Genomic DNA, 25742 nt, shown 5'->3' with positions numbered 1-25742 from the left:
AATATTTTGGTTCTAATTTTTTTACATTATGGATCTGACTTTTGCACAAAATAAGAGGAGATATTGAACGAAAATCAAAACATGATATTTAATTTCGAGGTCTAGATTCTAAATTTTTCTATAGATAAATAATCATAGGAAAATTTGTTAGAAAAAACCTTTTAAAAGCATCATAATGTAAACCTATTTCCTTAATGACTCACTAATTTACTTAACTAGACTCTAATTTTTTCTTATTTCTTCTAATTAACCTCTACCCCACCGAATTATTAATTAGATTTAATAAAAAACCATCTTGACAAACACTCATATCATAAAAAAAAAATATATGATATCATCTATACAAATAATCATCCAACAAATGTATCATATCATTTATACAATTAATAATATCATCCAACCAATTAATCATATCAAATAAACAGACGGATAGTATATCATCGGAAGGGGAAAAAATAGTGCTTGCCTCATCCAATAGTTTGTAGTTTGATTATGCAATGTTGACTACCTACAATTTAATTATGATAACGATATAAAGAGAACTACTTTGGGATGTATAAATGTATGTAGTTATAATAGGATCATTAGAACTAGTTTGGGATGAGATTATTATTTCCTATGAGGTGGTGATCAACTCAAAATCACTGGTAGTACGACGCATTCCATTGTCATTGTCAATTAGGAATAATACTACTAGTAGTAATTTCATTGTTGTTTTCATCAGTTTCTTGAAGCTTCAATGCAAACTCTAGGTACCATACTACCTCTTCCATTGAGGGTCGTTTGCTCCCTTGATCACGCACACACATCTCAGCAATCTCTCCGAACTTCCTTAGACACACTGGTGCAATCTCGTCCCTTACATTAGGGTCAACAATTTCATGAAGGGTACCTTCTTCGTAGCATCTTTTTGCATACCTAGCCAAATTTACTTGTTCGTTTGGCAATAAGGGCATCATTGCAGGCCGAGCACATAGGACCTCAAATAGCACTACTCCAAATGAGTACACATCGGACTTTTCTGTGAGTTGCTTCAGCCGAATATACTCTGGATCTAGGTAACCAATGCTACCCTTTACTATTGTACTAACATATGTAGGAGCCCCTTCTTTCATAGAGGGGCCTACTTTGGATATGCCAAAGTCGGAGACTTTGGCTATCCAGTTCTTGTCTAGGAGGATGTTGGTGGACTTAACATCACGGTGGATGATAACCCTCCCTGTACCCGTGTGTAGATAGTGTAAGCCTCGTGCTGCCCTGATGCAGGTCAAGAGTCGTTGCTTCCAAGACATGGGAGCATATATTGGGGTATCCATTTTGTCACTGTGTCTAAAAGAATATTTATGGTAGAGATGATCCTGAAGGGTTCCTAGAGGCATGTAATCATAGACTAAAACCATTTCACCATTCTCGTCACAAAATCCGATCAATGACACCAAATGCACGTGTCTAAGTGTTGTTAGCATCACAATCTCCGTGTGGAACTCAAGAGCCCCTTGCTTAGATGATGGGTTTAGTCGCTTGATTGCGACCATGATTTCAGTTCCACCTGCAACAAGTTTCGTTAATACGGTGCTAAGTAATTTGTACGCATGAATTTGATGATCAATTACTAATATATAAAGCTAAACTTTTAGTCATACCACGAGATAACAACACTTGACATTATAACTTTAATATTTTGATTGTATGTGGTGAAAAACAAATTTTAAATTTTTAGTTGGAGGTAAAATAAAACTTTTAAAAGTTTGGTGATATAAAACAATTTTGTGTTTTTTCTTGGTTGAAAAAGTCAAAAAAAGCTTTTTAATTATTATACTACAAGGGCTCCTCTTGATAAACAATTTTGTATTAGATGTATGCAAATGAATTGTTAAAAAAAAAAAAAAAAAAAAAGTATAATCATTAATCATATATACTGATGAACTTACCATTTATTGTAATGGATCCTTTGTATACCTTACCAAATCCACCCACGCCAATGACAAAATGATCATCAAAGTTGTTTGTTGCGACCATGATCTGCTGCAACGTGAAGCAGTGGCAAAGATGAGACGGTAATGAGGAGCCGCCGCTGCTGGTGGAGGAGAATCCGGAGCCATTGGATGGAAGGAGCCTCTTACAGTAATTTTGGCTTGATTCCCGCAACAACCAACAAAATGCCGATGCAATGACTAAGGCTATGAAAACAACGCTGCCTAGCACACCAACCAGAATTTCAATTAAGTGATTAGAGTTTGTACCACCTCTTGGTGGTAACGAATTTGGCTTATTGGGCCTATTTGGATCGCCGGGGAGAACAGGATTTGGCCCAGCAAGATTCCCATTTGGTTGACTCATCTTGAAAATTTCCAATCCATTTAATATCACATCATGATACCTAAAGGCAATTATTTAAGACTAACCCGTCAAAATAAAAATAATAAAAAATGACTAAAGTTAATTGGTTGATTTAGAGATTTTAAGATTACTCTTATAAATTAATGTTGCCACACCGTGTGGCTAGCCACATACAAGACTTACCCATCACTTAAACTTATCTTATGATATTATTTTTTAGAAAATATTATCAGATTAAAATTTGAAAAAAAATTGAATAAACAAACTTACGTGAGATAACTTCCAGTATCTGGACGAAGAGTAATTGATAGACTAGCTTTGCTTGAACCCTCATATATGGAAGTCACATAGTCCTTACACACCGGAGTCGACCGCAAACTGTTACCCAAGTGGAAGGGGTCAACCTCATTATCAGCCTGCTCATTGTTTACCAAAACTTCAAACTCTCTTTGACGTCTATTTGTAACACTAGGATCAATCTCACAAAAATGGAGCCTAATCAGGTAGTCAAACCCAGAATCCACAGAAAATGCCCACGTAATATTGTTCTTCAACTTAAAGCTGTTATTGTAAGGACCCATGATCCTGGCTGTCCAGTACACGAGGTTGGGTGCAGTGTATTTGGGCACTATTGTGTAAGAGATGTCCGTTATCAGGGTTCTGTTTGGGTTAGGGATCGCACCTTTGAAATTCCCGCCGATGTAGTTAGCGTCGTTATACCATGTCCGTGACATTCCGCCGGAGTCCATTTCCGAAATCACGTCACTGCCACCAACATTTAGTCGTCTCACTGTCTCTAAGGCTGTTGGCCTTAAGATTGAGAATGGTAATTGACTGCCCACGTTAGTCTTTGCTGGGAAACAGCCTATCGGTGGAGACCTATGTAAAAATATAATCACTTAGATTAATTTTATTAGGTTATGTAAATAAATATTTCAATCATCTGTTCTCAATTAGTTTCAACGCATTTTTAGTTTTTACGGTTGTCAATGTATATTTTCGACCAATTATATCTCTAAATTCCAAAAATGTAAAAACCTAGCTAGGTACTATGAAGATTTAAATTGGGATAGACTTTATGTATGTGATTATATTTTGCTCAACATATACATAAACAAAGAGGTCAAATAGAATAATATACGAGTAAATATTGTAAATTTCCAAACATTGCAAAGCATGAATAAAGGGAGGTTGAAGGTACTTATTAGATTATACAAGTACTCGTATTTATTTGATTCATTAAAGGCATGTTCACATTTACTTAATTTCAGTTCACTTCAGCTCAGCTCCAATTAGTTCAATTCAGTTCAGCTCCTAATTTCCCTCTATCATAATATATTCATTTCAGTTTTGCTCCAATCAGTCTCTCATTTCAAGTGTATTAGTAATGGTAAAGGAATAGAGTTCTTGAAGAATTGCTGGTGAAGATAAGCGCTATAGTTACCTAAAAGGGTGAAGGAACCATTGCCTCCGTCGGCCTTTAGAGTTAGAAAGAAGTTATCAACGGAGGTATTGTCGTAGGTGGCTGAAGTGTAGAAGTAAAGGCGCACGATTTTAGGGCCGGGCGAGATGGGGAAGGAATAAGTGAAAGGTGAATGGAAAATGCGAGCTCCGCTACAAGGGGGTTTGCCTGAATAGGATGGATCCTCATTGGTGACGTGGGCTACTTTCGTGGCATCTTTGTTGGCTGTTAAAGGCGCGAAGGTTGAGTCCTCGTCGGTGTACCATGTTTTGTTATCCGCAGAGGTGGTGGTGGGTGATCCGCAGTTGATGAGGTAATTGTTAGTCTTGCAACTGCTTGGTGTGATTAGTAGGGCTGTTAGTGTAATAAGGCTAATAATGTAGGAGAAGGATTGCAATAAGTTTAGCATTTTTTTAATTATTATTTTATTTTGTGTACGTACTGAATGTGGATAGTTTCATCTTAAGTTATGTACATTGCTGATATTATACTCCGTAGTAGACTGCAAGCATCAGTCGCCGTAAAGTGATTTTTAATTTTTTCTAATTTATGACTTCAATTTTCATCCCAAGATAAGTATTCTGATCAATATCATTGGTCCTTGGCTTCCGTGAGATTGGGTGCACCAAATGTCCCATCTATACGGCTGCACCGACGACCACATGAAAAGTAAAATGATATTTTTAGGCACATGAAAACTAATATTATACGCGTATTCAAATAAAATGACTATTTATAAAAAGTTTTGAATGAAACTACTCTATTACTGTATCATCAAAGTTAATAATTAATATGCATGCTCACTCAGTAAGGTTTTTGCCTTATTTTTATTAATCCTTCAACAAATTTCACTTGTAGTCTTGTACAATATTGTATTTTATTTAAACTAACTTTCTACACTTTTTGGCGAATCAACAATGGTGAAGCTTGTTGCCTTTACTATTCACTAAAGATGAAGCCGAATTTATCAAATAAAAGACCATATATAAGTGAGTATTAGAAAAAGCTGTACAAAGTACATAAAATAATTGGTGGGTCAAGTACTATTTACATAATTAATGAGATCAAATTCACTATATAAGCTTCATTTGATATTTTATATCTTCAGAAGTAACCTCCCAATCACATACTACACAATACACTTATTTTTTCCATTTTTATAAGAAATTAAATCGATCATACGAGAGAGATAAACACCATGAGTAAGAGTAACATTCTGTTCGTTCGTCGTCCTTGTTTCTCCCCTTCAACTCTTCTGTTGATCCTACTAGTTTTCAGTTTGAGCACCAACCTTGTCGTTGCCAATCAATGCACCGGAACAATTGGTATGCGGAACAACCTTATCTGTAAAGCTAACATTTATGGGAACTGCTTATGTGGAGGCGGGTCAACTGATAGGTGCAAACCGTACCTGAGATGCCCTCGTGCACCAGGGTCTAGATCCGATGATTAAATGTACCGGGATAGTCTGATGTCAATTATTTGTGTCCTAAACGAAAGTGTAATTTGTTATATTGTTCATGCTTTGGTAGCTTGGTATAAAATGTATGTAATCTATCATGGATATGATGTTTGTAGATTCAAAAAGATGGAATGATAAGAACATCGATCAACTTGTCAAACTTACCCCTTTATCATTTCAATACCTAAGTACTTCAATTTGAATATGACACTTCATACTTTTTTTAGTCTATATATCCATTTCTTTTAGTTTATACTCACTTTGTGCGTACTATATGTTACATACACATACTATTATCTTGGTTCGAAAATAATGACACGCTGCGTACTACGTAGTATATGTTACATACACATACTATTATCTTGGCTAAATAATTTACTGAACCTTCAAATCTACGGCTTGGCTGGGAATGCATATTGGATAGACACTGGCTGTGTGTAAAAAAATGCAGGCCGCGTGATGGTGCTTGAAGAGTGACAGAATTGTTACTGAGCATAAGTTCAATTGAAGATATAATTGGTCTGTCTGCAGGGTTGTTTTGGACACACAACAAACCGATACGGATGCATCTCAATATGACAATATCTCAATTTCTCTAAGCCTATAAACCAAGCAACGCCACCAATTAACATTATCAATTTATCATTATGTTGATGTTTGTAAAAACCAAAAAAATTAATTTAATCAAACTATATATATATTTTTTTTTAATTTCAAATTAAAATCCTGTTATGTTTATATAATTGGCATCATGGTAAGGATTCAATAAAGAATATAACTGATTTTTTTTATTTTTTTTTTTTGTAAAAAAAAAAAAACAAAGAAAAAAATAATGACACGCAAAGTAGCAAATTAAGACTTTTCTTAGCTAATTTTAAAAATACATACACAAAATTAGATTTTACTCTGTACCACCTGACTCGTCTCCATATAATAGAGTTGAATAGTAAACGTAGAAAAACATTGACTTCCAGAGTAAAAGAGATGAACCAAAAACCAAAAACTCTCTGCTAATACTAGCCTTAAATTTCAATTCCACAGAATCCTAATTAGCACTACCCAATACCCATCATTAATTTAATTTTCTTGTGCAGATAATTCAATCAACCATGCTTATCTACCCTCAACTTCTCCCTTCAATTTTCTCACTACTCCTCTTCCTACCAATTGCTACCTCTTACCAACATAATGAATCGTACCATCCAAAAGACCATTGTTTTATCAAATTTGGCCTCTCTAAATTTGACCAATCCCTTGAATGGCGAAGCGACGAAGATTTTCTCGTTGATCCACCATCCGCCGTAGCTGCTAACACATCAGCTACGGCGGTGGGGGTCAAATCACCATATGACAAGGCCAGAATGTTTCGAGCCACTGTCACTTATTCCATTCCCGTCAATTCTTCGGGGCCTAAACTCGTCCGCCTCTACTTATACCCACCAACCTCGACAATCTATAACCCCGTTATCGACACCAGTACATCTTCCCTCAACCTCATAATAAATGGATTCCAAGTACTACGCAACTTTAGCGCATACCTTGTTGCTTCCAACGCTAATGCCAACCCAAATACCACAGCGCAAGTAAGTAATGGCCTTGTGAGGGAGATCTACGTCACCGTAGCAGAAGAACGAGATCATAGTAAAAAATCTATCAACTTAACCTTCTCTCCAAGCAGTCCTAATGGGTTCGGGTTCATCAACAGCGTAGAGATTATATCTGTGCCTCAATGGCTGTACATTAACCGGTCATCGGATAACCCGCAACAAGTTCTTTATCTAGAAGGTGGTCCTCCAGGTTATGTGTTGGATCCTTATGATTTTCCAAACTCTTTAGCTATGGAAAATGTTATACGGTTGAATGTTGGTGGATACACTGTGGATCCTTCTCAAGACACTGGGATTGACCGGACTTGGTACAATGACGTTAACTTTGTGCGGTAATTACTTCTCTTTCTCTTGTATTGTTTATTCCCAAATTCTCCAAAAAGACGAGTGTATATTAATTTATCTTACAAGTATTAGTTTTTTATAGTATGTAATCATGAAACTATAAGATACAATTATAAGTTACACTTTAAGGGGTTAAAGTTACCATAAAAATAGTTAAAGTTACCCTTAAACTGACCGTCTTACAATGAAATTAATGTACACCCGTCTTACACAAAACTTATTGTTTAGCACATCATCTAATGGGAAATTTGAATTATAATATCTTTAATTAATTTAACTCTCATAAAATATTTGTATAAAGAAAGTGGTTTTAATTTGAATCATGTTATGTTACAACATTAAATATTTTTCTTGTGTTGATTTACAGTTCTTTTGACGGCACCCCAAGCTACACAGCCATTCACAATTCTAGTACACACATCCCTTACACAGTACTAGCGCCTAATTTAGTCTACTCCACGATGAGGATGATGGGGCCGTATATCAAACGCCTAAAGAAGAACATGACATGGGAGTTCGAGGTTGATAATGGATTTAATTATCTGGTGAGACTCCATTTTTGTGAGTTAGACCCTACCTTCTTCAACAATATTAACCGTAGATTGTTCTCTATATACATCAACAATCAAATGGCCTGGCAAAATATGGATGTCCTTCGTGTTGCTGGCGGCTTGTACATTCCAATTCATACAGATTTTGTAATTCTTGTCAATGAAACTAGTAGCCGGAGCAGAGTTCTTCTCTCGGTGACCCTTATTCCCGACTTTGATACACAGTAAGTTCTTCATTCTATTTCGTTTTTTTTTAACAAACAATTGATCAAATGAACAAGTACGCAACTAATCTATAAGTGTAAATTAACTTGATAACATACTTTTTGTGTCCATCTAAGCTAATTAAGCGAGTAGATTAAAATAGACAAACATATTTTTTTTGTTAATATAATTTAGTATATGTACAACATATGTTTACAACAGTTGCATGTCAAAATTTTTTGTACAACTATTTTGAAGGATTATGCCTTGCTAAAATTGCTACATTATTTTTATTTTAAATTAAAAAAAATCTGAGTATTTAAAAGTATTTACTTTAATTTCTGACTGAAGCAATTTTAATTTGCAAAACTTGATATCCTTGGTAATTTATGTTGCATTTAGCTATGCCGATGCATTGCTCAATGGGCTGGAGATTTTCAAGTTGAGCTCAACAAGTGGTTCGCTTGCTGCACCAAATCCTGCTCCCTCCAAAAGTATGATACAAGCTCCTATTAGTACACAAACACCAGCAAAATCAAAACATTTGCCTCTAATCATCGGAAGCATCCTTGGAGCGACTCTAGTTTCACTTTTGATATTTGTATGTCTTATCATCATATATCGAAGGAATAAGAAGCAGCAAAAATACGTGAGTACAACCACCACGGAGAAGAGTAGCAAGTTAAAGTGGATATTACCATTATATGATTCCGCCAGCTCCACGGTAACTACAGCTAGTGTGGCTTCTAAACTGCCGTCTGATCTTTGCCGGTATTTCACATTAGCCCAAATTAAGGCCGCCACTCGTGATTTCGACAAAGACCTTATTATAGGAACTGGTGGGTTTGGAAAAGTTTACAAGGGTACTTTCGATGATGGAAACACTACTGTGGCTATCAAGCGCCTTAACTCGACATCAAAGCAAGGAGCTCATGAGTTCCAAACTGAGATCGAGATGTTGTCGAGGCTAAGACATGTGCACTTGGTGTCCTTGATTGGATACTGTGAAGACTTTGGTGAGATGATCCTCGTGTACGAGTACATGCCAAATGGCACCCTACGAGATCACTTGTTGTATAAGCATAACCCTCAAATAAGTCACACATCATTGTCATGGAAGCAACGCCTAATGATTTGCTTAGGTTCAGCTCGCGGCCTACATTATCTCCATGCGGGTGCAAAACACCTTATCATCCACCGCGATGTTAAGTCTACCAACATCCTTCTCGATGAAAAGTGGACGGCCAAAGTCTCCGACTTTGGCCTCTCCAAGGTTGGACCTGACCATACTGAAGCGGGTGCTACTTATGTTAGCACCGCGGTCAAAGGGAGTGCAGGGTACTTAGATCCTGAATACTATCGATGTCACCAATTGACGGAGAAATCCGATGTGTACTCCTTTGGAGTAGTCTTGTTCGAAGTTTTATGTGCTCGCGCTGCAGTGAACCCAAACCTTCCTAAACAACAAGCAAATTTAGCAATATGGGCACGAAGTCACTACAAAAAAGGAACCCTCCATACTATTGTAGACCCGAACCTTACGGGGCAGATTGCACCCGAGAGTCTAAGGAAGTTCGGTGAGATAGCTAACATGTGTGTTCGTGATCGAGGGATCGAGCGTCCCTCGATGGGAGACGTAGTGTGGGGGTTAGAGTTTGCGTTACAACTTCAAGAAACTGCCGAAGATAACAACATCGCAAATGGTACACCGGATGAAAGTTTCGATCTAAGTATTAGTTATCTAAGTGCTATCGATGTTGGTTTTACAGATAATGATATATCGACGAACTCAGGAGATAACTTTTCTCAAAGTAGTGTTGTCGAAGGTACTTCAAAGAAGTTTATGGACAGTAACAGTAAATCTACGACGAGTTCATCTTCGGATTATCTTGCTCATTCCAAACCTGGTTCAGTCTTTTCTGAGATCACTCATCCGACAGCAAGATGAATCTATTCCATTTTTTTTTTTTACAAGAAACTATTTATATTGCTATATTATAAACAACTTTCATGTAATTTTTCATTTTTGCCATGTATAAGAGATATATACATCATCATTTCAAATCACTTCATCCTTTGAACAAAATATTTGTTAACGAGTAGTAATTTTCTTCTAAGGTTTGGTTTAGGCAATAACAAACATGTCTCTAAAGTGCGCTTTATATTCACCTAAATTCATTTATATGAAATTATCATAAATTAATAAGTTTTAAATTGAATTTCGATTGTCAAAACCTTTGTAAGATTTTTTTTTCCTATCTTATCTGAGCTTATTTTTCTTAATATAATTGCATAGAAATAAGGTTAAAAAAATTGACTCAAAAAAATAAAGGTGGAAAGGAATACTGAACCCCGCATTTTTCTAATTTTGTTCGACTCACTTTAGATTTTCGTTAGTTATTCGATCTAAATTCTACTCACTTTTATTTTATTACTTTTATGACAACCTTTTATTCTTCTTTTTAAAAAAATTACGTCACTTTTAAAATAAATCTCTTACTTTATATCTCTTTGCTTTTGTTTACTAGACTTTTGCTTTTACAAAAGAAACCAAACAACATCCTTTCAATACTAGCTTTCTTTGAGAGTGAAACAAATCAAGTGACTAGAAAAGTAGGAATGAAGAAAAGTAAAAGAAGAGTACCAAGAATTATTAAAACTAGACAAACAAAGCAAAGACATACAAATAAAAGATACAAGCAAATTTAAGAATTGTCCTACAAGTGGCTCAATAAATACAACGATTGATCGATAGTGAGAGTGATGAATTGAAAGGGCGTTTTAAATTATTATAACGAGTCAAGATCACGAACCCATACAATTAGCCAGCTTTATGGTATAATAATATTACTTTTTCTTGTCATTTCCATTCATATAAATAATGGTCCTCTAGTTAGATATTTATCAAGAGTACGTTAAGTGGTGGATAGCAAATTCCATGCAAATGTTGAATTTTCTTCCTTACAGTACAACATTGTGGCATTGAATTGATTGATTACAATTTGCACAAAATTAAAGTGATCATGTAATTGACTTGAATAGTCAATGGTCGTCGTGGTCGTACTTGGTAAGTTTAAACATTAAATTGTATGCCATATTGAACAAGACAAATATTCATTAACTTGTACGACTGGAGCTATGCTATGGACCAATACAATTTTCATGAAAATGTTACATTGCATGTGAGTTGTTATATTGGAGAAGATGGAAGGAATCAATGAACTTCAATTCGTGTAGAGTATGACCACTAAGTAAATTGGTAGAACGTCTTTTACCCATAAGATACTACATATGTGACGTTATATGTTAACAAAATACGGTAAAGTATGACTACAACCGAGTATGCATGCATGTGATCCATCTGATCTCTTCTAACTGTAATATTATTATAGGTGACTTTTCCATCATAGCTCAAGTGGTCCGGCTGAAAAAGTTTTAGGGTTTCCACTTGGGCTTTTATAGTTAGCATATTTCTACAGCCCATATACATAAAATAACCGGACTCGGATCGAACTCTTCACGGATCGGACTCTTTACAGGGTCCGAATCCGATCCGAATTCTATTAGGACTCGCACTTTTTTATCGGATTCGAATTTGGATTTTTTTTTTTAATTTCGGTTTCGGATCTAATTTTTTCCTTCGGATCGAATTGGACTCGAATCGAACCCAGATTAAATTGTCATCCCTACTCACCCCAATCTTATGGTTCTCTAAACATCAAAAAACAACTTAGAGCCATTTTTAAATGATAACATCCATCAAATATTATACAATTAATAATATCATCCACACAATAAATAATATCATCCAACCAATTAATCACATCCAATAAACAGTTGGATAATATCATCCGAAGTAAAAAAATGTGCTTGCCTCACACAATAGTTTGTATTTTGATTATGCAATGTTTATTACCTACAATTTAATGAATAACTTTTGTGTACATCCGATGTACAGTAATTTACTGTGTATCGGGGGTCACTTTTTATTAAATTAAGGGTCACTTTTACAATTTTTTTGGTAACTTTTGTTAACAATGCATAAATACTTTGTAACTTTTATTTATGTTAGGGTAACTTTTATTCATATTAGGGTAACTTTTACTCAATTTAGAGATAACTTTATAACGGATTACAATATTTATTGTACATCCGATTTATTTAAAAATTTGTCCAATTTAATTATGATAACGATATAAAGAGAATATTACGCTTGGAGTGGTTGGAAATAGAAAAACAAATTAATGATAACCATGTGAAGTGCATTGAGGTGAAGAGAATTGTTTGAATTTTCTTCCTTTTTTTTAGTATATGGAGTAGTCTTATGGAAAAGTTATCAACCACAGAGAGAAGTATTCCAAAAGTATGGGGTTATAACAGAAAATGTTGTCTAAGCTGAACATATTGATGAGAAAAAAAAATATAGTGCCCATTCAATATAGTGGCCACAATATTTGTATAGCCATTGAATATCCTTTCAACAATGTATTATTTTAATACTGTAATTTTTTTGGGCAAAGATAATTAAGGATAAATTTAGGGGAAAAAATTACCATGATTCAAGGAAAGTAGGAAACTATTTTTTCCCCCTAAAAAAAAAATTACTTTTTGAAACCACTACAACGTAAGTTTCAATTTTTATTTGCAAAAAAAAAAAATTAATTTTTTTGGGGTAAATAATTGTACAGTATCTTTTTTAGCTAATTAGTTTCTTCAAACTTGAGATAAAAAAGGATACATATATTCTGTTAAAAATATTCCAAAAAATCACTCTATGTTTCAAAAAAAAAAGAAAGAAAGTAAGTTTACCTAAAATCATGCCTCTAAAGTCTGAAATGTCCTGTTCACTTTTTTTTTTTTTTTTTTTTTTTTTTTTACTTTAGTAGTTTTTTTTTACATAATTTTAATTTTTTTTAAAAAAAATAAAACAATATTATTCATCTTCAACCTATACTCATCTTCAACCTTTATTCAACTTTAATATTTAACAATGGCGGATTGCTATTCAAAAAAAAAATCCAATTGCAGATGAATTTGAAATTATATCAAACTCAAGCACAATATAATTTTGACTAATACTAAAACAATTATTATTCGAATCATTAAATAAATTACTTTAACTTGAAAAGGGTGGGGGTGAAGAGACTACAATAAGAGATTATTAACGAAGTTTTCCATTGATTTTGTACTCCATGAATAAAGGGAAAAACGATTATATGAAGCTAAAATTTTGATTATATGATGATTAATGTAATTATGAAATTAAACAAAATATAAGAATTTAATTAATTTTTGAACCAGAAGAATGAATTTTGTAGGTTGAATATGGTGGTTTAAGATAATATAGGTTGAAGATGAATATAAGATATTTTTATTCAATTGTATAAAAGAAAAAAAAAAAGAGGTTTTGGGTTAGAGGTGTTTGGTGGGTAAAGGTGGTTTCGGGTGAGAGGCGATGGGTGGTTGTGGGTTGAGGGTTTTTTGGGTGAGGCGTTTGGTGGTTGTGTGTTGAGGGTGTTTCGGGTGAGAGCCGGTGGGTTGAGGTGAAGTAGCGGTGGTGGCTGTTTGGGTGGGCGACGATGGTGGGTCAATGTTGTTTAGGGTGGTGGTGGTGGATTAGGTGGGAAGTGATGGTGGTGTGTAGTAGCGTTGGGTACAGTTGGTTTGGATGGTGGGATCCCTGGCTGCGGATTACAGGATGTGGGTGGATTTTTTTTTTTTAAACTTTTTAGCGACCGCCTTTGGCCGTCGCTAATTCTCAAATTTGCAATTGCTTATAAAAAAGGTCGTAAAATTTAATTTTTGCGACCGTTTACCTAACGGTCGTTGAAATATTAAAAACGGTCGTAAAAAATCGACGACCGTCAAACGGCCGTAATTATTGTTTTCTGCGACCATGTAAATAACGACCACCACGTTACGACCGTTGACGGCCTCAATCATTTTCAACGACCGTTTTTGCTATTTTCAACGACCGTCAGAGGCAGTCGCAATATGGCCGAATTTTAGTTATGATATATGATCACTATTTGTTGTCATTAATGTTCATGGTAGACTTGAGTTAATGGAATCGGTGCAAGTTGTAAATCGGTAAATTGACCGTTTAAAGGCAAATTGGATGGTTCCTCCCACCCAATTAGACTCCCGGAGCATATTAGTGACCACGGTAAACATTTCGGCAATTTTTATTTCCGGGCGAAAAAAAGTTCAAAATTTCCAAACTTGAAGTCTAATATCCACGTATTTTGCGAAATTTTGGAGGTTTCGAGGCCCGGCGTCAAAAAGTATTGAAATTCTAGGAAATACAACTCGGGGTCATATAATGCCATTTGGAGCCATATACAATCATTATATGTTGTCATAAATGTTAGTTTGTGGTTGGCTTGACTTAATGAAATCAGTGCAAGTTGTAAACCGGTAAATTGGACGTTTAAAGTAGGGGTGGCAATCGGGGTCGGGTTGGGTCATTTCGGATTCGGGTCATTTTGGTTTATGGTCAAAAACCCCTGACCTGAACCTGCCCCATTTAATTTTTCGAGTCATAAATCCTAACCCTAACCTTATTTATTCGGGTTCCGGTCAACCTGATTTCCACCCAACCAATTTGGCGCCCATAGGTTATTAGGGACCATGGTAAACATTTCGGAATTTTTTTATTTCCGGGCGAAAATAAGTCAAAAAAATTCCAAAATTGAAGGCTAATTTCCACGCTTTTAGAGTAATTTTGGAGGTTTCGGGGCCCGGTGTCGAAACCCTTAAGAATTATGGGATACATCTCGAGGTCATATAAGCCGTTTGGAACCATATATAATCATTATATGTTGTCGTAAATGTTCGTGGTAGGCTTGAATTAATGAAATCGGTGCAAGTTGTAAACCAGTAAATTTGCCATTTAAAGGAAAATTGGATGGTTCCACCCATCCAATTGGCCTCCCGAAAGGTATTAAGGATCATGGTAAAAATTTCGGCAATTTTTATTTCCGGGCGAAAAAAGTCAAATAATTCCAAAATTGAGGGCTTATATCCACGCTTTTTGAGAATTTTTTGAAGTTGGGTACGGTGTCGAAAAACCTTGAGATTTTAGGGAATACATCTTGGGGTCATATAATTCAATTTAGAACCATATATGATCATTATATGTTGTCATAATTGTTCGTGATAGGCTTGAGTTAATGAAATCGATGCAAGTTGTAAATCAGTAAATTGGTCGTTTAAAGGCGAATTGGATGGTTCCACCCACCCAATTATTGGACTCCTGGAGTGTATTAGTGACCATGGTAAAAATTTCGGCAATTTTTATTTACGGACGAAAAAAAGTCAATAAATTCAAAATTTGAAGGCTAGTATCCATGCTTTTTGAGAAATTTTGGAGTCTTCGAGGACTGGTGTCTAAAAGTCTCGAAATTCTAGGGAATACATCTTAGGGTCATATAATGTCGTTTGGAACCATATGTGATCATTATTTTTTGTCATAAATGTTCGTTGTAGGCTTGAATTAATGAAATCAGTGCAAGTTATAAACCGGTAAATTGGTCGTTTAAAGGCAAATTGGATGGTTCCACCCACCCAATTGAAACCCCAAAGGGTATTAGGGATCATGGTAAACATTTCGACAATTTTTATTTTCGGGCGAAAAAAGTCAAAAAATTACTAAATTGAAGGTTAATATCCACGCTTTTTCACTATTAGAAATAGGCCCATTTCTGACGGAAAAATTCCGTCGAAAACACCATGAAATCCGTCGGAAAAGGTGTTTCTGACGGAATTTCGTCGAAAATGGTTGTCGGAAAAGCGTTCGTAGGAAAAATGACCTTTTCCGACGAAATTTCCGTCGGAAACACTATTCCGACAGAATTTTCCGTCGTGAGTCAGTTCTGGCACCGGCAAAATCCGTCGGAAATTTCCGACGGAATTTAGAATTCGGTCGGAAATTTCCGACAGAAATTCCGTCGGAAAACAATTTCAAGAAATCGAAAAAAATACGTCGCGCCACCACCGGCATGGCGTATCACCACCTCCTACCACCCAAAACACCCCTGTCAACCCCAACCACACCTACTTCCTAACCCTAACCTATCCACAACACCAACCCCACCCATACCTAGATCCACATCACCACCACCACAACCACCCTAACCTATCCACAGCACCACCACCACCACCACCTTACTCTCACCCTGACCGAACTCTAACCAAAACCCCACCCTCACCCATACCCAGATCCACCCACCTAAACACCCAAATCCTAACCCAGACCAGACCAAACCCGACCCCACCTAAGCCCATATCTCACAGCCACCACAAACCACTGCAAATGCTAAACGCACGCACATCAACCACACCCACCACCACCACCGAAATCCATATTTTAATAAAAATAATAATCGGAAACAAAAATCGAAAAATTAAAACATAAAACATACTTGAAATTGAAATATGCTTCAAATTTCACCACGGAAACGGTTTAACAAGGCCATATTCGGCCATGAAAAGTCAAGATCTAAATTTTTCATGGCCGAATTTGGCCTAAAAAACCTTTCAAGTAGTTAACCTTTGTTGTTGTTGATGTCGGTGGTTAATTATTGTTGATGTCGTTGGTGTGTTGTTGATGACGGTGGTGTTTTGTTATTGATGTCGTGGTGTGGTGGTCGAAAGAGGGGAAAGTACAAGAGAACGAGAGGAGAGAGAACAGAGAGAAGAGGAAAGACAGAGAGAGGGGGAGAGGAGATCGAGAGAAGAAGATAAGAGGGAGAAGAGAGAGGAGAACGAAAGGAGAGAGAGTGAGAGGAACATAAAGGGAGAAGAGAGAGAGTGGCGAGGAGAAGAGAAAAGAGGCGGGTTGGCTTCTCAAGTTCGTTTAGGGTTTTGTAGCGGAAATGTTTTTTTAAAAAAAAGAAATTATGTTCCGACGCAATATTCCATCGGAAACTTCCGACGGACTATAAATTCGTCAAAAATTTCCGACAAAAAAAAAATCCGTCGTAAATTTCCCTTTTTCCGACGGAATATTGGGTCCGTCGGAAGCAGTCCGTTGGAATTCAGCTATTTTCTAGTAGTGTTTGAAAACTATCGAAGGTTTTAGGGCCATGTGTCGAAAAGAAATGAGATTTTATTAGATACATCTCGGGGTTATTTAATGATATTTGAAACCATAAATGACCATTATATGTTGTCATAAATGTTCGTGGTAGGCTTGAGTTTATGAAATAAGTGCAAGTTAGAAACTGGTAAATTGGCCGTTTAATTGCAAATTGGAAGGTTCCAACCACCTAATTGGACTACCAGAGGGTATTAGGAACCATGGTAAATATTTCTGCAATTTTTATTTCGAGCGAAAAAAAGTTAAAAAATTCCAAAATAGAAGGCTAATATCCACGCTATTTGAAATTTTTTTAAGGTTTCGGGGCCCGGTGTCGAAAAGGTTTGAGATTTTAAAGGACACATCTCAGGGTCATATAATACTGTTTTAAACCATAAATAAATGATCATTATATGTTGTCATAAATGTTCGTACAAGTTGTAAACCATAAACCAAAATAGATAGGCTTGAGTTAATGAAATCAGTACAAGTTGTAAACCGGTAAATTCACCATTAAAAGGAAAATTGGATGGTTCTACCCACCTAATTGGACTTTCGGAGGCCGGGTATTAGTGACCATGGTAAACATTTTGGGATTTTTTATTTACGGGAAAAAAAAGTCAAAAAAATCCAAAATTGAAGGCTTATATCCACGCTTATGAGAAATTTTTGAGATTGGCCTGGGTACGGTGTCGAAAAAAACTTGAAATTTTAGGGAATACATCTCGGGGTCATGTAATGCCGTTTGGAAACATTTATGATCATTATATGTTGTCATAAATGTTCGTGGTAGTTTTGAGTTAATGAAATCGGTGCAAGTTGTAAATTGGTAAATTGGTCGTTTAAAAGCAAATTAAATGGTTCCACCCACCCAATTTGAACTCCAGAGGGTATTAGGGATCATGGTAAACATTTCGGCAATTTTTATTTCCAGGCAAAAAAAAAGTCAAAAAATTCTTAAATTGAAGGTTAATATCCACGTTTTTTGAGAACTTTCGAAGATTTTAGGGCCATGTGTCGAAAAGAAATGAGATTTTATAAGATACATCTCGGGGTCATATAATGACGTTTGAAACCATAAATGACCGTTATATGTTGTCATAAATGTGCGTGGTAGGCTCGAGTTTATGAAATAAGTGCAAGTTGGAAACTGGTAAATTGGTTGTTTAATTGCAAATTGGATGGTTCCACCCACCTAATTGGACTATCGGAGGGTATTAGGAACCATGGTATAAGTTTCTGCAATTTTTATTTTCAAGCAAAAAAAAAGTAAAAAATTCAAAAATTGAAGGCTAATTATCAACACTTTTTGAAAATTTTTTGAGGTTTCGGGGCCCGGTGTCGAAAAGATTTGAGATTTTAGAGGACACATCTCGGGGCCATATAATACTGTTTTAAACCATAAATGATCTTTATATATTGTCATAAATGTTCGTGGTAGGTTTGTGTTAATGAAATCGATGCAAGTTGTAAATCAGTAAATTCACTATTAAAAGGAAAATTGGATGGTTCTACCCACCTAATTGGACTCCCGGAGGGTATTAGGGACCAAGGTTTACATTTCGGGAATTTTAGTTTACAGGCAAAAAAAGTCAAAAAATTCCAAAATTGAAGGCTAATATCCACGTTTTTGAGAAAATTTTGAGATTGGATACGGTGTCTAAAAACCTTGAGATTTTAGGGAATACATCTCGGGGTCCTATAATGTCGTTTGGAAACGTATATGATCATTATATGTTGTCATAAATGTTCATGGTAGGCTTGAGTTAATCAATGAAATCGGTGCAAGTTGTAAATCGGTAAATTGGCTGTTTAGAGGCAAATTGGATGGTTCCACCCACCCAATTAGACTCCCAAATCTTATTAGTGACCATGGTAAACATTTTTGCAATTTTATTTACGGACGAAAAAAAGTTAAAAAATTCATAAATTGAAGACTAATATCCACGCGTTTTGAGAAATTTTTTAGGTTTCGGGGCTCAGTGTCGTAAAGCTTTAAGATTTTAAGTAATACATCTCTTGGTCATATAATACTGTTTTAAACCATAAATGATCATTGTATGCTGTCATAAATGTTCGTGGTAGGCTTGAGTTAATGAAATCAGTGAAAGTTGTAAACCGATAAATTCTTCATTTAAAGCCAAATTGGATAGTTCCACCAACCTAATTGGACTCCCGGATTGTATTAGGGACCATGGTAAATATTTCGGTAGTTTTTATTTACAGGTGAAAAAAGTAAAAAAAAAAAAAAAAAAAAAATCAAAAATTTAAGTCTAATATTCACGGTTATTGAGAAATTTTGGAGGTTTCTAGGCCCGGTATCGAAAATCCTTGAAATTTTAGGGGGATACATTTCGGGGTCATATAATGCCGTTTGGAACCATATATGATCATTATGTGTTGTCATAAATGTTCGTGGTAAGCTCGAGTTAATGAAATTAGTGCAAGTTGTAAACCGGTAAATTGGTTGTTTAAAGGAAAATTGGATGATTCCACCCAGCCAATTGGACTCCGGAGGGTATTATAGACCATGGTAAACATTTTGGCAATTTTATTTCCGAGCGAAAAAAGTCAAAAAATTCCAAAATTGATTAATCCACACATTTTACGAAATTTTAAGGTTTTGGGACTCGGTGTCGAAAAGTTTTTAAATTCCAAGGAATACATTTTAGTATCATATAATGTTGTTTGGTACCATATATGATTATTATATGTTGTCATAAATGTTCGTGATAGGGTTGAGTTGATGAAATCGGTGCAAGTTATAAATCGGTAAATTTGTCGTTTAAAGGCAAATTGAATGGTTCCACCCACCCAATGGGACTCCTGGAATGTATTAGGGACCATGGTGAATATTTCGCCAATTTTTATTTTCGGACGAAAAAAGGTAAAAAAATTCCAAAATTGAAGGCTAATATCCACGCTTTTTGAGAAATTTTGAAAGTTTCGGGGTCAATTGTTGAAAAGCCTTAAGTTTTTAGGGAATACATATCGGGGTCATTTAATGCTGTTTAGAACCATATGTCATTATATGTTGTCATAAATGTTCGTGGTAGGCTTGATATAATGAAATCGGTGCAAGTTGTAAATCGATAAATTTGTCGTTTAAAGGCATATTGGATGGTTCCACCTACCCAATTTGACTCCGGGAGGGTATTATGGACCATGGTAAACATTTTGGCTTTTTATTTTTGTGCGAAAAAATTCAAAAAAAATTCCAAAATTGAAGGCTAATATCCATGCTTTAATTTTTTTGGAAATTTCGAAGGTTTTAGAGCCCGGTGTTGAAAAGAAATGAGATTTTAGGGGATACATCTCGGGGTCATATAATTCCTTTTGGAACCATAAATGATCATTATATGTTGTCATAAATGTTCATGGTAGGCTTGAGTTAATGAAATCGATGCAAGTTGTAAATCGGTAAATTGGCCATTTAAAGGCAAATTAGATGGTTCCACCCACCCAATTGGACTCTCAGAGAGTATTAGAAGCCAAGGTAAACATTTCGACAATTTTTATTTCCGGGCAAAAAAAGTCAAAAAATTTCAAAATTGAAGGCTAATATCCATGCTTTTTGAGAAATTTTGGAGGTTTCGGGGCCATGTGTCGAAAAGGCTTGAGATTTTACAAGATACACCTCGGGGTCATATAATGCCGTTTGGAACTGTAGACACCCGTTTGTGTCTCCCCAAAACCAAACCCAGTGATGAGTACCTTTCGCGTCGAATCATAATCGAATGAAGTGAAAGTGTGGAAAGTCTAGTGTTGCGGATAGTTTTAATTTCTTTTCTCTTCTCTTTGTTTTTGAAAAATTATTTTAAGAAAACAGCCAATCCAGTTTGGTTGGTCCATGATATGGGTCCAATAGTAGTGTAGTTGGATGGGGCTTGCAAAGACCTTTCCAAGGATATATTATAAGCCCAATATAATTCCGATGAATATTGAGGAAGTTATGGCCAATTTACTAAATTGGGCCCGGTTTGAGCCTTATGTACGGCCCAATGATCTAGGGGGGGGGCCTAATATGATTTATCATTCCTAATGCAATTAGGAATGGTTTTAGTCTTCTAGATTCTTCTAGAAGGTTCTTTTCATTCATAATTCAATTAGCATTGATAAATTGACTTTTTGTTGACTTTTCAGAGTTTTAATTAAAATCAAAAAGTGTTTTCGAGGAAAAGATACGGTTTTATCCTCCAGTACGGCAAACTTATCTGATTTTCGTAAACGCGTCAAAAACAGGTCTGGCGCCTGACTCTAGGCATTGGCGCCTGGAACCAGGCCTGGCGCCCGGTGCTAGCCATTGGCGCCTAGCGCCAATAAGCTGGTGCTGGCGCCAGCTCTGTTTTGCGTGCGCCAATCTCGTTTTGCGTGCGCCAAGTGCTCTGTTTTGATATTTTATCTTTTTGGTTGATTCCTCTTTAAATAAGGTATTAAAAACTTCGTTTTCATTCACCAATTCTCACGAATTTTCACCTACAATCAGTTTTCATTCGCAATCATTAATTCTCTAATTCTCTCTTAATCATTCACTAATTCTCATCAAGTTTTCTTGATTATTTCATCTCTCTCTCTTTCTTTTTCTAAACTTTGTTTTCACATACAAAATTCCGCATTCGCAAGATCTAGACACACCTATCCATATTCGAAGTTGCCTTCTCCCTAGACGTGAAAGGTTTAATTTCTGAGGGTTTGGTCCCAAATCTCCCTTTTAATTATTTAATTTAATTGTTTTTATTATTATTTTCCTTGAAGTTACTAACGTGTGTATTTTGTTATTAGAAAGAGGTACGAAGCATCAAAGTAAGTGCTTTAATGGATTTAATTGATGTTATGATGTAGAAATCATGTTTATATTATTATTATGATATTCCTAGTATCATGTCTAGGGTAACTTTGATATTAAATATGATTGTTACAATGCTTCCTATTTTCTTCCTAATATTTATGATTGTTAGTATCATGTTAGGGTTAAAGATTTGATTTTTATTGTTTAGTGACATGTTAGGGTTTGTTATTAATCTTGTTAGTATCATGCCTAGGATCTTGCTACTATTATGCTTTAATGTTAACATGAACATGATTATGATTATAATCGTTATAATTTATGATGATTATGAATATTATTATTATTATTATTTTTATGATGATTATTATTATTCATGTTTATTCTAATGATTGATTATTTATTATGTTGCTTGATATATATTTATTATTTATTGCTTGATCACACCTTTTATGCATGTTTAAAGGGAATTTGGTACTTGTAATCACGCTTAATAAGATAATTAATAATCTTGTTAGGTTTAATATGATAGTAATTCAAGTGATCACCAATAATAGTTTATTTGTGCATTAAATTCAATCAACATAGATTAAACAGGTTTAGGGTTAATCCTAATGATTGCATGTTAATTAAAAAGCGCACATGAATACGATCAGAATAAAGTAGAGGCCTATTATTAGGGCAAGTTCAATCTCTTTTAGGTTGGATTTGTACCTTCATCCCCGAACCCTTATTTGGTTCTAGACCTTATGGAGTTGACGATCTCTTGGATCGTTAAGGGGTGTAACCTTCATCCTATGAACGGTTTACAAGTTCCTAAAACTTGTTGGCGACTCTTTTTCTCTGTCTTCTTCCCATTTGGGCGCCACCTTTGATGTTTCCATGGCTTTGGTTGAAATGATTGAGCTGGTATAAAAGTGTTATTTTGGGTTGCTTTTTCTTCCATTTCTTCATGGTGTTCTGCTTCTGCATTTGCTTCACCTTCTGTGTTTTCTGTTTCTTCTGTATTTTGAACAGAAGCTTCAGCATTATTTGGAACTCCAGTAGGTTCCTTTTTCAGCATTTTCAGTAATTCGAACAGGCTGCTTTCTGGGAATTAATTCTTCATCTTGGTCTGTTGAACGAGTGAGACCAATTTCAAAATCTCAATCTTCATATTCCTGTACACAATCATAATTATTAGTTTCATCAAAAATCACATGTATACTTTCTTCTACACACATAGTCCTCTTATTGTAAACTCTATAAGCTTTACTATTAGATGCATATCCTAAAAAGACTGCTTCATCACTCCTTTCATCAAATTTTCCAAGATTTCTTTTATCATTATTGTGAACAAAGCATTTGCATCCAAAGGCTCTTAAATGAGCAATGTTAGGTTTTCTCCCTTTTAACAGTTCATAAGGTGTCTTGTCCAACATTGGTCTAAGCATGGCCCGGTTGATAATATAGCATGTTGTGTTGACGGCTTCTGCCCAAAAGTTCCTTGGTAGTCCACTTGCTATTAGCATCGTTCTTGCCATGTCTTCCAATGTTCGGTTCTTCCTCTCAACCACACCATTTTGTTGTGGTGTTCTTGGCGCTGAGAAATTGTGACTTATTCCCTGTTCCCTGCAAAATTCATCAAACTTGGAATTTTCGAATTCCATACCATGGTCAGTTCTCATATGAATAAGTTGATTACCTATTGATTTTTGTGTCTTTTTCAAGAAAGTCATAAACATATCAAAAGTTTCATCTTTACTATGTAAGAATATGACCCATGTAAATCTAGAATAATCATCCACAAGAACTAAGACATATCTTTTTCCACTTCTACTTTGAATTCTAACGGGGCCACACAAATCCATATGAATGAGTTTCAATGGTTTTGTGGTGCTTACCATTTTCTTTGATTTAAATGATGATCGAACATGCTTTCCTTTGATGCAGGCTTCACAGATTTTGTCATTTAGGAACTTGATAGAAGGTAGTTCGATTACCAAGTCCTTTGACCTTAATTTGTCAAGCAATGAAAGACTAGCATGTCCAAAACGTTTATGCCATAGAAGTGGATCATCCTCAATAACACTTAAACAAGATAGATTGTATTTTGGAACATTGTTAAGGTCCACGGTATACGTGTTCCCTTTACAAGTTCCTTCCAAAACGATTTTTCCAGTGTTATTGTTGATGATTTTGCATTTTTCAGAAGAAAAGCTTACAGAGTTTCCTTTATCACAAAACTGAGAAATACTGAGTAGATTATGCTTCAAACCCTCGACTAAAAATACATTGTCAATTGCATGGGAATTTGACCTTCCTACTTTGCCAACAGCAACAATGTTGCCTTACTTATTGTCTCCGAAGGTCACTGTTCCCCCTGTATAGGCCGTCAGTGAGAGAAATCTGGATTCATCTCCTGTCATGTGCTTAGAATAACCGCTATCGAGGTACCACTGGTTGTTCCCCCTCACTGCGACCTGCAAAAGAAATTAAGGGTTAGTAGCAGGAACCCTTTCATTCATGGGTTCCTGTGTTGACACATTTGAATCAGTTTTCTTCTGCCAAACATAGTTCACATTCTTATTGTACTGATTTGCTTTCTTAGTACATTCTTCACTGCGATGTTCCTTTTTACCACAAAAAGAACAAATGGTCTCACTAGGTAAATTCGCATACTTCTTTTTCTTTCCAGTGGACTTCTTCTGATGAACATAGCCTAGACCTTCTGTTCTTTTTGTCTGAGCTTCCTTTACCCACTTGGGAACACCCGTGCTTGCTGTATTTTTGCTTTTTCTTGCAATTTCTAGGTCCTTTTCTAGTTTTTCATTTTTATCATTAGTATCCTTTATCTCTTTCTTAACATGCTCTAGTTCATTATTAAACATGATTAAAGGAACTTCAGTAGACCTGCAAGAATCAATGTTAGTACACAGCATTTTATATTGAGTTAATTCAATATTCAGCATGATATTCTCACTCTTGACTCTTTCAAGGGATTCTTTTAGCATAATATTTTTATCTAACAATTCAAAGAATCTGCCTTGAACATCATTTCTTAAGCTATTCAGATACTTAACATGATCTCTACAAATTCCAGTTGCCTTTTCGGCTTGCCTTAGTTTTGCACATAATTCTTTATATTCATATAAGGTTTCTAACAATAAAGAGATTAACTTATCCTTTGAGAGAGATTTCAAATAACTAGGTTGAATGGCTACCTCATCATCATGCTTTGCCATTAGACAGAGATTTGCTACTTCATCGTCTGTGTGTTCCTGTTCCTCTTCTTCGGAACTTGATTCTCCCCACGTGGAAATCATTGCTTTCCTGAAATTTGTTTTAGAAAAGTTAGGCTTGGAGTTTCTGTTTTGATCAGCTTCTTTTCCTTTGCCTTTCTCAGATTCCCATAATGGACATTCTTTGATGAAGTGGTTGGTGCTTCCACATTTGTGACAAGAAGACTTGGCTTTGGATTCCTGATTTCTTTTACTGTATCCTTTCTTCTTGTCTAAAAACTTGTTGTTACGGTAGAATTTTTTCAGCCTTCTCACCAACATTGCAGCTTCTTCTTCATCAATGTCAGACTTCTCTTCGGATTCTTCATTAGCTCTTAGTGCTAGCCCTTGACTTTTGACAGTCTCCTGAGTCCGATTGTTCGACTGGATCTCGTGGGTAATGAGGGAACCCGTAAGCTGTTCCAGATTGAACTTGGTGAAGTCTTTTGATTCCTGCACAGCTGCAACCTTTGCTCTCCATCTGTCGTTGTCTGGAAGACTTCTTAAGACCTTTCTGACCTGCTCATCTATAGGAATTATCTTACCAAGACACGTTAGTTCGTTAGTAATACTTTTAAATCGAGTAAACATGTCTTTAATGGATTCTTTGTTTCCCATTTCAAAGCGCTCATACTGAGATAAAAGA

The 25742-nt window shown here is 35.6% G+C and overlaps 2 protein-coding genes across 2 annotated transcripts; one reads left to right on the top strand and one right to left on the bottom strand.

Annotated features, from left to right (window-relative positions):
• Positions 1 to 462: 462 nt before the first annotated feature.
• Positions 463 to 3639, bottom strand: LOC110705794 (receptor-like protein kinase FERONIA). The gene is made up of 3 exons (XM_021883729.1): positions 2611 to 3639; positions 1932 to 2380; positions 463 to 1549 (listed from the first exon to the last, which is right to left on the bottom strand). The coding sequence occupies exons 1-3, from the start codon at positions 3087 to 3089 to the stop codon at positions 675 to 677; spliced, it is 1803 nt and encodes a 600-aa protein (XP_021739421.1). The 5' UTR covers positions 3090 to 3639; the 3' UTR covers positions 463 to 674.
• Positions 3640 to 6099: 2460 nt separating this feature from the next.
• Positions 6100 to 10088, top strand: LOC110705793 (receptor-like protein kinase FERONIA). Its single transcript, XM_021883728.1, has 3 exons — positions 6100 to 7203; positions 7584 to 7991; positions 8374 to 10088. Exons 1-3 carry the CDS (start codon positions 6374 to 6376, stop codon positions 9917 to 9919), a joined length of 2784 nt encoding a protein of 927 aa, XP_021739420.1. The 5' UTR covers positions 6100 to 6373; the 3' UTR covers positions 9920 to 10088.
• The last annotated feature ends 15654 nt before the right edge of the window (positions 10089 to 25742 follow it).

Source organism: Chenopodium quinoa, unplaced genomic scaffold, assembly GCF_001683475.1.
Source record: "Chenopodium quinoa cultivar QQ74 unplaced genomic scaffold, ASM168347v1, whole genome shotgun sequence".
NCBI classification, from domain to species: Eukaryota; Viridiplantae; Streptophyta; class Magnoliopsida; order Caryophyllales; family Amaranthaceae; genus Chenopodium; species Chenopodium quinoa.
The sequence above is the reverse complement of the archived record's forward strand: the minus strand, read 5'-3'. Positions and strand labels throughout refer to the sequence as shown.